The sequence below is a fragment of the Pelobates fuscus genome, chromosome 1, assembly GCF_036172605.1.
Source record: "Pelobates fuscus isolate aPelFus1 chromosome 1, aPelFus1.pri, whole genome shotgun sequence".
NCBI classification, from domain to species: domain Eukaryota; kingdom Metazoa; phylum Chordata; class Amphibia; order Anura; family Pelobatidae; genus Pelobates; species Pelobates fuscus.
In genome coordinates, this window is record NC_086317.1 from 335,190,855 (window position 1) to 335,204,635 (window position 13,781).

At 40.6% G+C, this 13,781-nt stretch overlaps 1 protein-coding gene across 1 annotated transcript in view; it reads left to right on the forward strand.

Annotated features, from left to right (window-relative positions):
• NALCN (sodium leak channel, non-selective) overlaps positions 1-13,781 on the forward strand; it is a 550,494-nt gene that overhangs the window by 477,883 nt on the left and 58,830 nt on the right. Inside the window, exon 19 of the mRNA XM_063425294.1 lies at positions 7,282-7,355. Coding sequence (XP_063281364.1) covers positions 7,282-7,355 — 74 coding nt within the window. The remainder of the gene's footprint in view (positions 1-7,281; positions 7,356-13,781) is intronic.

Below are 13,781 nucleotides of genomic sequence, written 5' to 3' on the forward strand. Positions count from 1 at the left end.
TTAGGGAATTTCAGCAAGATTGCGTCATTGTATACCTAGATGATATACTTATACATTCTAGTGAGATTGAAACTCATCACAAGCAAGTCAGGAGGGTTTTGCACAAGCTTCTCCAGCATGGCTTGTACTGCAAGTTGGAGAAATGTAGCTTTGATCAAACCCAGGTAACCTTTCTCGGCTATGTGATCTCTGGGGAAGGATTTAAGATGGATCCGGATAAACTCCAGTCCATTCTAGAGTGGCCTTTACCCAAAGGTCTTAAAGCCGTACAGAGATTTATTGGTTTTTCCAATTATTATAGGCGCTTTATTAAGGGCTATTCTTCAATTATCGCACCTATCACTAATATGACCAAACAGGGGGCTGATACTAAGAATTGGACTACTGAAGCTCTTCTTGCGTTCAAAACTCTCAAGGAGCTTTTCGCTTCCGCTCCAATTTTAGTTCACCCCGACACTTCCCTGCCTTTTCTACTTGAGGTAGACGCATCAGAGACTGGTTTAGGTGCTGTCTTATCTCAAAGGTTGGGTGTTGATAAACCATTACATCCATGTGGATTTTTCTCTAAAAAATTGTCCGGTACTGAGAGCAGATATGACATTGGTGACAGAGAATTACTAGCGGTTATCAAGGCTTTGAAAGAGTGGAGACATTTATTGGAAGGTACTTTACATCCCGTTACCATTCTAACAGACCACAAAAACTTGTCTTATATCGGAGAGGCCAAGCGTTTGTCGTCCAGGCAGGCTCGTTGGTCGTTGTTTCTTACCCATTTCAATTACGTTCTGACTTACAGACCTGGCTCAAAGAATTCTAAAGCCGATGCGCTATCTCGCCAATTTGAGCCTTCTGTTTCAGTTGAACCACTTTTGTCCTCCATTGTACCCAAATGCAATATTATTGCTAATACCAGTCTTAAAATTCATTCTCCGCTACTTGACCAGATCCTGAAGTCACAACATCTAGCTCCCGGAGACACTCCTGAGGGAAGAAACTTTGTTCCTCCTGAACTTCAACTGGAGCTCTTACAATGTTTTCACGAAAGTAAAATAGCTGGTCATCCTGGTATTCGCAAGACATACTCTCTGATATCCAAGGATTGCTGGTGGCCTTCACTTCGAAAAGATATTGAGGAGTTCGTCGCAGCTTGTGAGACTTGTGCCAAGACTAAACTACCTCATGCATCTCCATGTGGCCTGTTACACCCCTTGGACATTCCTGAGAAACCTTGGTCCTGTCTGTCCATAGACTTTATCGTTGATTTACCTGCTTCCAAGAGACAGACTGTTATTCTCACGGTGGTGGATAGATTTACTAAGATGGCTCATTTCGTGCCATTACCCAAACTTCCGACTTCTCCTGAATTGGCGGAGATTTTTGCGAGAGAGGTTTTTCGCCTACATGGGATCCCTTCGGAGATTGTTTCTGATAGAGGTTCTCAATTTGTCTCACGTTTCTGGAGATCCTTTTGTTCTCAAATGGGCATCAAATTGAACTTCTCCTCTGCCTATCACCCTCAGTCTAACGGAGCTGCTGAACGTACCAATCAAAAGATCGAACAGTATCTGCGTTGCTTTGTTTCCGAACACCAGGACGATTGGGTCGGTCTGATTCCTTGGGCGGAGTTCGCACACAATAACCTTGTTTGTGATTCAACTCGCTCTAGCCCTTTCTTCATGAACTATGGCTTTCATCCTTCGATTTTTCCTTCGGTTTCCTCTTCTCAGGGGATACCGTCGGTTGATGATCATGTCGCCAACCTGAAGAAATTATGGGATCAGACTCGGCAAATTCTGTTACATAGTTCTTCGTTGTTCAAGAAACACGCTGACAAACATAGAAGAGCGGCTCCTGTTTTTGTTCCTGGGGATAGGGTATGGTTGAGTACTAAGAATATTCGCCTAAAAGTCCCATCTATGAAATTTGCTCCTCGCTACATAGGCCCTTACAGGGTTCTCACTCGTATCAATCCGGTTGCGTATCGCCTTGCTCTGCCACCTGCCTTACGCATTCCTAACTCTTTTCATGTATCCTTGTTGAAACCTCTTATTTGCAACAAATTCTCCTCTAAGGTCTCCTCGCCTCGCCCTGTTCAGGTGGAGGGTCGGGAGGAGTACGAGGTCAGCTCCATCATTGATTCCAGAATCTCAAGGGGAAAATTGCAATATCTGGTCAACTGGAGGGGATATGGTCCTGAGGAGAGGAGTTGGGTACCTCAGGAGGATGTTCATGCTTCTCGCCTTCGCAGAGCATTTCACCTCCGCTTCCCATCTCGTCCCGGTTCCTTCCGCCCGGTGGGCGTATCTGAGAGGGGGGGTACTGTCAGGGTACCTGAGGCCTCTACCTCTAAGGGAGGTAGAGACTTGGTGGTTTGTCCGTCCAGGCGAGCTGTTTCCTTCGTTCCTCGCGGTTCATCCAGTCACTTAAACACCAGCCGCGAGGAATCCACGTCCTTTTCTAGCAGGACGCTCAATACGTGACGTCATGACGCTATTACGAGCGACCTGTCACTCAAGTGTCCGATATCCAATCGGTACTTGTCAGAGGCGTGCTTACCATCCAGAGCCAGGGTATTTAAGCTTACTTCTCTCTTCTGCTCATTGCCCTGTCGTGGTTCTAGCTTGTCTAGTCACTCAGTGCTCTGGTATTCTAGTTTGCTCTATTTGGTTTTGACTCGGCTTGTTGTACTACCCTGCTTCTCTGTTATCCCTTGACCCGGCTTGTCTCTCGCTTATCTGTCTTCTCGTTCCCTCGACCTCGGCTTGTCTCTGACTATTCTCTATTACTCTCGGTACGTTAGTCCGGCCATTCTAAGGCCCGGTATACGTACCTTTCCACTCTTTGTACTCTGCGTGTTGGATCCCTGTCCCGATCCTGACAGGTTGGAGATATTCTGGAGAGTGTTGCTTCTAAGTGTCTGTGGTTGGAGATATTCTGGAGAGTGTTGCTTCTAAGTGTCTGTGGTTGGAGATATTCTGGAGAGTGTTGCTTCTAAGTGTCTGTGGTTGGAGATATTCTGGAGAGTGTTGCTTCTAAGTGTCTGTGGTTGGAGATATTCTGGAGATAAACTGGAGGTAATCTGAGGTATTCAGGAGGATAAATAAAAAGTTAAGATTCGTTTGATTTAAATAATTGATCTCATTGGAATGGCAGACTTAGTTCAGTGTAATAGTTGCTATGCATTTGTTTCGCGTTCCACTTTTTGGAGGTTTAGTTGTTGTCTAATCTGTAGATAGTTCTCTATCTTGCGGATGTACTTGTCCATTTAGGGACAAATGACTTGGCTTGCAATGAGGTTTCAGAGGTTAAGGAAGTTTTTAGTGTTTTTGCCAATGATATACGGCAGGTTGCTTCCACACTGTCATTCTCTGAAGTTCTGCCTGTGCATAACACTCAGAATGACAGGCGGATGCGTATTAGGGACTTTAACTTGTGGCTTGGTGAATGGTGTCGGGAGCAAGGATTTGGCTTTATTGCTCATGGTAGCTCTGTTTGGAATGGAAATAAACTGTACAAAAAGATGGTTTGCATCTTTCTCAAAAGGGAACAAATGTTCTCAGTGAGCAGTTCAGAGGTTTTGCTAAGATGTATTTAAACTAGGAGGGTGGGGGGGCAAAAGGGTGATAAAACATCAATCCAATTGTCCCCCAAAACAAGGACAGAAGGTGCCTGTAGCAAGTGTGTTAAAAAATGATAAGCTTAGAGTCATGTCTACAAATGCTCGCAGTTTAGGAAATAAGATCCATGAACTTGTGGCAATAATGGCAACTGATAGTGTAGATTTAGTCGCTGTTACTGAGACATGGTATAATGAAAAAAATGACTTTGACATAGCAATACCAGGGTACTCTTTATATAGAAAAGACAGGGAAGGCAAGAAAGGGGAGGGGTGGCCCTGTATGTGAAGGATAGCATAAAATCTAGCCTAATAAAGGTTAGTGAGACGAACATAGAGTCCATTTGGGTTACGTTAGAATTTGGTAATCACACAGTAATTCGTGTAGGTGTGATTTATAGGCCCCCAGGACAAATTGAAGAGTTAGATAATCTACTAGTTGAAGAAATAGCTAAAATGACAATGAAGGGGGAAGTTATCACCATGGGTGACTTTAATCTTCCTGATGTGAATTGGAAAACAAAAATAGCTACTTGTGCCAGAAGCACACATATTCTAAACTCCCTACTGGGATTGTCTCTAAAACAAGTCGTTGAGGAGCCAACTCGTAAAGAGGCCATACTAGATTTAGTGTTAACAAATGGAGATTTGGTATCAGATATTACTGTAGGTGAAAGTTTAGGATCCAGTGATCATCAGTCAGTGTGGTTTAATATAAGAACAGTGACTGAGTCACACCACACAAAAACAAAAGTTTTAGACTTTAGAAAAACAGACTTTTCTAAAATTAGAATATGTGTAAAGGAGTCATTATCAGACTGGAGCAACTTAAATGGAGTCCAAAAGAAATGGGATTATTTAAAAGCTGCACTAGTGAAGGCAACAGAAAATTGCATTAGGCTTGTCAGTAAAAGCAAAAAATTCAAGAAACCACTGTGGTACTCCGCAGATGTGGCCAAAATAGTAAAAAACAAAAAGTTAGCATTTAGTAATTATAAAAAAAAACAGAGTGAGGAAGACAGAATGACCTATAAGATTAGGCAGAAAGAGGCTAAGCAAGTTATAAGAGCTTCCAAATCACACACAGAAGAGAAAATAGCACAGGCAGTAAAAAAGGGGGACAAAACTTTTTTTAGATACATAAATGAGAAAAGAAAAGTAAAACAAGGATTAGTTAGATTAAAAACAAAAGAAGGAAGGTATGTAGATGAGGATAAAGGTCTAGCTGACTGCCTCAATGAATATTTTTGTTCAGTATTTACAGCTGAAAATGAAGGAAAGGGACCTCTGTTAAAAAAAAGGATAAATGAGTCATTTATTACACGTGCGTTTACAGAGGAAGAGGTTCTATTTCAACTGTCAAAAGTAAAGACAAATAAGTCAATGGGACCTGATGGAATACACCCAAAGCTATTAAAAGAGCTTAGTGGTGTACTAGCAAAACCATTAACAGATTTATTTAACCAATCATTGATAACAGGAGTAGTCCCAGAAGATTGGAAGTTAGCGAATGTTGTGCCCATTCACAAGAAAGTAATAGGGAGGAGTCGGGCAACTATAGGCCAGTAAGCCTTACTTCAGTAGTGGGGAAAGTGATGGAAACCATGTTAAAGGATAGGATTGTTGAACATCTAAAAACACATGGATTTCAAGATCAGAGACAACATGGGTTTCATTCAGGGAGATCATGCCAAACTAATCTTATTGATTTTTTTGATTGGGTAACTAAAATTATAGATCAGGGTGGTGCAGTAGACATTGCTTACCTAGATTTCAGTAAGGCTTTTGACACTGTTGCACATAGAAGGCTTATCAATAAACTGCAATCTTTGAGTTTGGATTCCAATATTGTTGAATGGGTAAGGCAGTGGCTGAGTGACAGGCAACAGAGGGTTGTAGTCAATGGAGTATATTCGAAGCTTGGGCTTGTCACCAGTGGGGTACCTCAGGGATCTGTACTTGGACCCATTCTCTTTAATATTTTTATTAGTGATATTGCAGAAGGTCTTGATGGTAAGGTGTGTCTTTTTGCGGATGATACTAAGATATGTAACAGGGTTGATGTTCCAGGAGGGATAAGCCAAATGGCAAATGATTTAGGTAAACTAGAAAAATGGTCAGAGTTGTGGCAACTGACATTTAATGTGGATAAGTGCAAGATAATGCATCTTGGACGTAAAAACCCAAGGGCAGAGTACAGAATATTTGATAGAGTCCTAACCTCAACATCTGAGGAAAGGGATTTAGGGGTGATTATTTCTGAGGACTTAAAGGTAGGCAGACAATGTAATAGAGCAGCAGGAAATGCTAGCAGAATGCTTGGTTGTATAAGGAGAGGTATTAGCAGTAGAAAGAGGGAAGTGCTCATGCCATTGTACCGAACACTGGTGAGACCTCACTTGGAGTACTGTACACAGTACTGGAGACCATATCTTCAGAAGGATATTGATACCTTAGAGAGAGTTCAAAGAAGGGCTACTAAACTGGTTCATGGATTGCAGGATAAAACTTACCAGGAAAGGTTAAAGGATCTTAACATGTATAGCTTGGTGGAAAGACGAGACAGGGGGGATATGATAGAAACATTTAAATGCATAAAGGAAATCAACACAGTAAAGGAGGAGACTATATTTAAAAGAAGAAAAACTACCACAACAAGAGGACATAGTCTAAAATTAGAGGGACAAAGGTTTAAAAATAATATCAGGAAGTATTACTTTACTGAGAGGGTAGTGGATGCATGGAATAGCCTTCCAGCTGAAGTGGTAGGGGTTAACACAGTAAAGGAGTTTAAGCATGCGTGGGATAGGCATAAGGCTATCCTAACTATAAGATAATGCCAGGGACTAATGAAAGTATTTAGAAAACTGGGCAGACTAGATGGGCCGAATGGTTCTTATCTGCCGTCACATTCTATGTTTCTATGTTTCTATGTATGTGCAAGGGTTGAGCTGCTTGTATGCCCAGGCACACCCTAATGCTAGTCCATATTCCCCCATTTAGGTCTCTTATATGTGCCTGCTAGTCAGTGATGATTGTCCCACTTTAAGTACTTTAGACCACATTTTTCAGAAAAGAATACTTTAATAAATCTCTTCCTACGTGTCTCATATTTTTTACTTTTTAACTGTATTTTATTATCTAGTACTTAGTTGTTAGCAGTTGTCAATAGAAGTCATATTTAGATTTGCTTGATTAATAAAATTAATAGTTTTTTTTTATCAATGAGAGTGAGAGTTATGTTTGCCTTTTACAAAAATAGTTAATGGTTCATCCTCTAATGTCCACATTATCAGTGTGAATCCGTCTATCTTTGGATGACAATGATAGGCCTAGAAAGTTTGCTTAACCTGCCTCTAGCTCTCTCAACCCATCAATAGCATCCAATTTAGACGCATTCACACTTGATAATACAGAAAAGTGACCTCTAAATCAACAGTGCAGTTTGTGAGAGCAAGAACTACGGATGACAGGAAGACTTAGTTATTACTGGTCTGCTTCAAAATGATTTGGTAGAAATCCAGAGGATGGTGCCCAGAGATTCATAGCATCCTGCTGTAGAGGCTATGATGGGTAGAATGCCCCTTTAAATCATATTATGGCATACTGTAATAGAATTAATTGTAATAAATTTAAATTTTTACAACGTGGTGTTTTTTTTACAGCTTCGAAAATCAGTTTTCAGTATCCGAGCAAGAAATCTTCTGGAAAAAGAAACAGCTGTGAATAAAATCCTCAGGTAAGTATTATTTACAAAAATTACAAAAATAAGTGCTCTCTATCTGTAAATGAAGCTGCAGTTCACCAACAAGGTGTTCCCTCAACCTTGTGCAAAACAAGACAAATATATAGAGAAAGGTGAACAGCGCTAGCGGTATACACAGATATATATATATATTACATACGTAATTGGAGATACTTCTCGATGGTATAGCTTAAAAGAAAAAACAGAATACAATAATAGTGCAATATATTATGATGGTATAGTGGATGATGGAGGAATATATAATTCTCACTCACACTTTGAAGAGCTTTATAAGCTCAATGTCAAGGGCCTGGACGAAATAATCCCCGTCTGTGGATTTCTTGGTGTGCAGTCTTCTAGGTGAACTTTGTAGGTGTGAATTTTCGTGGTATATAGAATGAGAAAATACAAAAAAGCAATGGTATAGATAGTAGGTATATGTACAACGCAAATAAAAGAGAACCTACTTACATAGACTAGAGCAATGGACCTGCTCTAGTTTAAACAGCTTCAGGTGGAACAATCCCCACCTAAGGATGTACTGGACCCAAATGTAGCAGCAGCAAGATGAGGAAGAACCACGGACTCTTATATTTTTATTCTGACTGGTATTTTATATATTTGTTATTCACTTTTAAATATTTGTTAAAATAAAGTATATACATTTTTATATTACCCAGTCTATCTTTAGTCCTACTTCCTACCTCATCTTGCTGCTGCTACATTTGGGTCCAGTACATCCTTAGGTGGGGATTGTTCCACCTGAAGCTGTTTAAACTAGAGCAGGTCCATTGCTCTAGTCTATGTAAGTAGGTTCTCTTTTATTTGCGTTGTACATATACCTACTATCTATACCATTGGTTTTTTGTATTTTCTCATTCTATATACCACGAAAATTCACACCTACAAAGTTCACCTAGAAGACTGCACACCAAGAAATCCACAGACGGGGATTATTCTGTCCAGGCCCTTGACATTGAGCTTATAAAGCTCTTCAAAGTGTGAGTGAGAATTATATATTCCTCCATCAACCACTATACCATCATAATATATTGCACTATTATTGTATTCTGTTTTTTTCTTTTAAGCTATACCATCGAGAAGTATCTCCAAGTATTATTTACAACAATGAAAGAAAGACTTTAAGCAGTTGTGAAATATTGGACCTCTGCAGCATACCTGCCAGATGCCTCCTTTAGTTACTCTCTGTAACGGACCGTTTCAGCAGAAAAGGGGTAAAAATCCGTTTAGGCGATAATCCCCTTTTCACAGACAGGCACAGCTACTGTAAAATCACGAATTGGATATAGGTGAATGCATCAAACTCCCGAACTGCATACAAGGGAATAAGGTAGCACTCCAAACTGGAACCTCACGAATAGCTGCTAGCAGACGAACAGGAAAAGCATACATCAGCTTACACTCCTAGCAATCAATCTCCAACAGCATACAGTTAATCCCCCCAAGAACAAGACAAGGCTCCGTGTTGAGGGTCAAGCAGTGGTCTGTTTATTGAGGGCTACCTGCCCCTGTATTTATGCAGGTCTCCCACCTGGTGGACACTCCCCTAGGGGACCAAATGGAAGACTGTAACACAGACAGACATGTATCACATTACAGACGCACAGAAGCAAAACATCCCCACAATGCATCCTGGTTTCCTCCCTTCTGCCCTGGAGATAATTGGAGAAGTAATCCAATTATCTCCCAGGACAAAGGCAAAACTCCATTACACATGTAGGGACCTAAATACAGTATTATGTTTTAAAATATATAAAGTTACTTGTTATACATTAAACATAGACATGTTACATATCCCCAGATAGCTCAGATCTGAGTGCACATTATTAGGTGAATGGCACTCAGACCAACCGAATACAGTTTAATCGCCATGGAGCCAAAGTCTTTAATCACACGAATAGGCTCCATGGCATAGCTATCTGGGTTACCACAGTTCACATGAAACAAACTACCGTATGAACGGCTGTTCGGCTACATCCCCACGAATAGGAACCAGGAGACGGACGGCTCAGCGGTGTTCGTGCAAATAAGTGTCTGTTTATAGTTCCATAGTTTAGGTGCCGAACACCGCTGGCCGTACGGTACTTGTAAAATGGCCGCCGCCACGTGTTCGGTCGACGAACAAAGACCACCCTGCCTTCGTCAATTAAGCTGCGGTTAACCGCAGCTTCAGGGTGGTCAATTGGCGGTACACTCCAGCTCCCAGGGGGTCGTGCAATCGGTAATTTGTTCGGTAGATAAATGCTGATGCTGATATAACGTCAAACTCAACCTTAATTAAGCTCAGAACCACAGGGTACTTTTGTCCATTAGTGGTTTTTAAGTTCTATTTTTTTTTTTTACTTCCCTGAACGTTCCTGTTCTCCAGTGAACTGATTTGGCTTGAAATGAGCTTTTGTAATTTTCTTTTGCATTATACCTTTGGACACTCTAATCCTTTCTGCTTCTGTCTGCCTTTATACCAATTTGGTTGTGTTCCATTATCCTAGCCTTTCTAAGCTCCAAAAAACATCTTCCTTACTTTTTTCCTTACTTGCATTCTTAGTGTTGTTCTGGATTGTACTATATTCTATTATATGCCAAACATGTAATTGGCCTTTCAGGTGTAAAAACAAATTGGAAATAAAAAAAAGAAAACTATAATTCAAAGTAATTTTTATTATAATAATTGAAGTTTGCCATATATTTCTAATAAAATCAACTCCCAATCATCAAGTGTAGGACAAAAGTGCAATTTAACCCCATAAGGACACATGGCATGTGTGACATGTCATGATTCCCTTTTATTCCAGAAGTTTGGTCCTTAAGGGGTTAATAAGGTATGTATATATCCATTTTAAATACCTGTCAGTGTAATTCCAAACCAGACACCAGGGGTCACTGTTTCTCTAGGTCTTAGACTATTTTTTTTCTTGTTGCAATGCCCCAAAACTATCACTAGGGGATGGGTGACCAGATTTTTTGGGGAAAAAAACAGGACACCCATTAGTCAAGGATGAAAAGCAGGGCAAGGTCGGTGTTCCATCAAAATCTCCTACCCTTGTCACTGCAGGTGAGGGGAATCAGCTGGATCCTGTGCTGCACATGCGTGCTAGCACTCCTGCTACTCCTCCACAGCAAGGTCATGGAAGGTAAGTAAAGCTAGTTTTACACTTTCATTTTTTTTTCTACCAGGGGAAATGAGTGGGTCCAAAGTCTCCCTGCCAGGCCCAAGTTCCTTTTTCTCTTTTTTGCTCCTTTCCCTTTCTCTTTTCTTTCCTTTTTACTCCTTTCCCTTTCTCTCCATTCTGCTCCTTCACTTTTCTCTCCGTTTGGCTCATTTACCTTTCTCTCCTTTTTGCTCCTTTCTCTTTCTCTCCGTTTTGCTAATTTCCCTTTCTCTCCTTTACTTTTCTCTCGTTTTTGCTCCTTTACCTTTCTCTCCATTCTGCTCCTTTACTTGTCTCTCCTTTTTGCTCCTTTCCCTTTCTCTCCTTTCAGCTAATTTTCTCTCCTTTTTAGTTCTTTCCCTTTCCGCTCCTTTACTTTTTTCTCTTTTACTTGTATCTCCTTTTTGGTCCTTTCCCTTTCTCTCCTTTACCTTTCTCTCCTTTCCCTTTCTCTCCATTATCTACGCTTAATTCTGCTTTTACTTTCATCAAATTCAGCTCCTTTCTCTCCATCTACGTACCGCAGGCGGGGGACTGAAGGAAGGGGGTGACGTTGTGGCGTGACATCACCACGTAACGTGGTTTCTAACTGGATGGCAATCGGCACAATCCGCATAGCATCAAGACGCAGATTGGCCCATTACCAGCAGCACAGACGCAGGACGAGAGGATGCAGCAGGGAACCCTTCCATCTTAGGAGCAGAGGGGTCTGCAATCTGCCCCATCCATTTTTATAGAACTGGCATTTTAGGAGCCACGAGCTCTTTTATTAAGTTTTGGCGGCCACGGGGCAGCTAATAGTGCAAAAATAAAAAAACGGGACACTTATGCTTCTTGGGATGCTGTGACATTTAATACAAAACCGTGACGTCTGGTCAAACTGGCTAGGGGTCTATATTTCCCAGGTACTATGGCTCCTATTCCTAGAGTTACATAGCCTAGGACTAGTGATATAGCGATATAATGACATAACATAGTACAAGAAACTACTCCAAAAATTACCTAGCTCTTAAAGCATTTTACTAGCATTGATACTTTGTATTTCAGTTGTAGCTTTTGGAGTAGTTTCTTGTACTATATTATGTCACTATACCTTTATCACTACTCATAGGCTATCTTATTATAGGAATAGGAGACACAATACAAGGGAAACAGAGACCCCTAGTGGTAGTTTTTTGCCAATAGAACAAAATACATCAGTCTAAGCTCTAGAGAAACAGTGAACCATGGTGTTTAATTTAGAATTACAAAGGCAGGGATTTAAAAGGGTTATATATACTTACCTTATTATATAGCACTGTTTCCAACACGTGTTGATAGATATGCCTACCTTAAAAAATAGTACTTGTCTTACCCTTACTGATAGGGAGTTGAGACATTTATTCACCTGTATATATGTAGTAATGGGTGATTTGATCAAAAATATATATCTTGGTATTGTTATAATAGAATGTACATTTTACTCTAGGGATGCTCTTGTACTATTTGTATTAGAATTAAAAGTAAACCCAACAAATGGTAAGTGTGGGGAATTATGTCAGCTCTACCTTAATAAATTGTAGCATTCGTCTTAGTTATTCACTAAACATGGAATTTTAGAGAATTAAATATGAATGGCAGCATGAAGCCACAGGGTCAAGCTGTGACTATACTTGAGTTGGCGAATTTTTCCATATCAACTATTTCAGCTTCAGATATGCCATTCCGTTTTAATGTGCTAAAATTTCGTGAATAACTCGGTTGTGTTTGAGAAAGCACTGCAAGTATGCCAGTTCCCTCATACAGTGAATGCATCTCAATAGCTATACACGTGAATCTAAACAAGCAATATTTGGATTCTCTTCTAAGAACCTCAAGCTGAACCCTGCATACAATATTAGAGATAAGTAGCTTGCTCTATCTGCAGCTCTCAGACGTAAAAAAATATAAGAAAGCAAGAATTAATTCATTTTAATAACACCCTTATCTTTAATAAGCAGCTTTAATTAGCCAAGTTTGCTTCTTGTATATCTATGTCAATTTGTTTAGAATTATGTGTGTTTTTTTACTTTTATTTGCTATAACTTTCTCATACATCCATTTATAGATATATATTAGAGCAGAAATGACATAAAATGCTGTATTGGGACAGGTAATCTGATAAAACATGAACGGCCAGGATTGGACACCCATACAGCTAATATATATATATATATATATATATATATATATATATATATATATATATATATAGCTAATGTAGATAAACTCCATGGAAAAACTTAAGTAAAAAAGTTACTATTGAGGTTTCATCATTTACTGCAAATACCATCGGTACTATTGTCTATGGTTCCCCTCTCCTCTTCCTTGACCACTTTGCTGCCTGGCTACCCTAATTCCTCTCTTCTAATATTCCATCTTTAATTCTCGGGGACTTCAATATTCCCATTAACCCACCTTTGACCTCAGCAGCCACTAAACTACTTTCAATTACTTCCTCCCTCGGGCTATCGCAGTGGGCTAATTCTCCCACCCATGTAGCTAGCAATACCCTCAACATAAGTTTCTCTTCTGCATGTACAGTGTCTAATATCTGCAACACTACATTTCCTCTCTCTGATTACCACCTCTTATTGTTTGCTCTCAAGTACCCCCTCACCCATAGCCTCAGCCTAACCCCCCTCAACTCACCTTAATTCTATTGTCTTGCAGCAGCTGTCAGCTGATATTGATTCACAACTGCTATCCATCCCTTCCCTCTTCTGCCCCTGACTGGCAATGCCCACATATAACACTACCCTTACTCTGCAGCCCCGCTCCAAACATGCACCTCAAAGAGGACACGTCCCCAACCGTGGCATACTAAATCAACACGCTACCTGCAAAGATGCTCCCGTTGTGCTGAACGCTCCCGGAGAAAGTTTCGCACCCAGTCAGACTTTCTCCATTATAGATTCATACTGTGTTCATACAACGCAGCCATTGCCCTCGCCAAACAGTCATACTTTTCCTCTCTCATTACTTCATACTCCCGCAATCCCAGGCATCTCTATTCTCTTTCCCAACCACACATAGATAATTCCTTTCCTACCCTTCAGACTTTCTCCCCGGCTACTGAACAAGAGGTGGCTGCGCTTCTCCTTTCCTCTCGCCCTACCACTTGCCCGCTCAATCCTGTCCCATCTCACCTTATCAGATCTCTCTCCCCTTGTCTTGAGCTTTCCTTAACACACAACCTCAACTGCTCTATCTCTTCTGGTGTTGTCCCTGC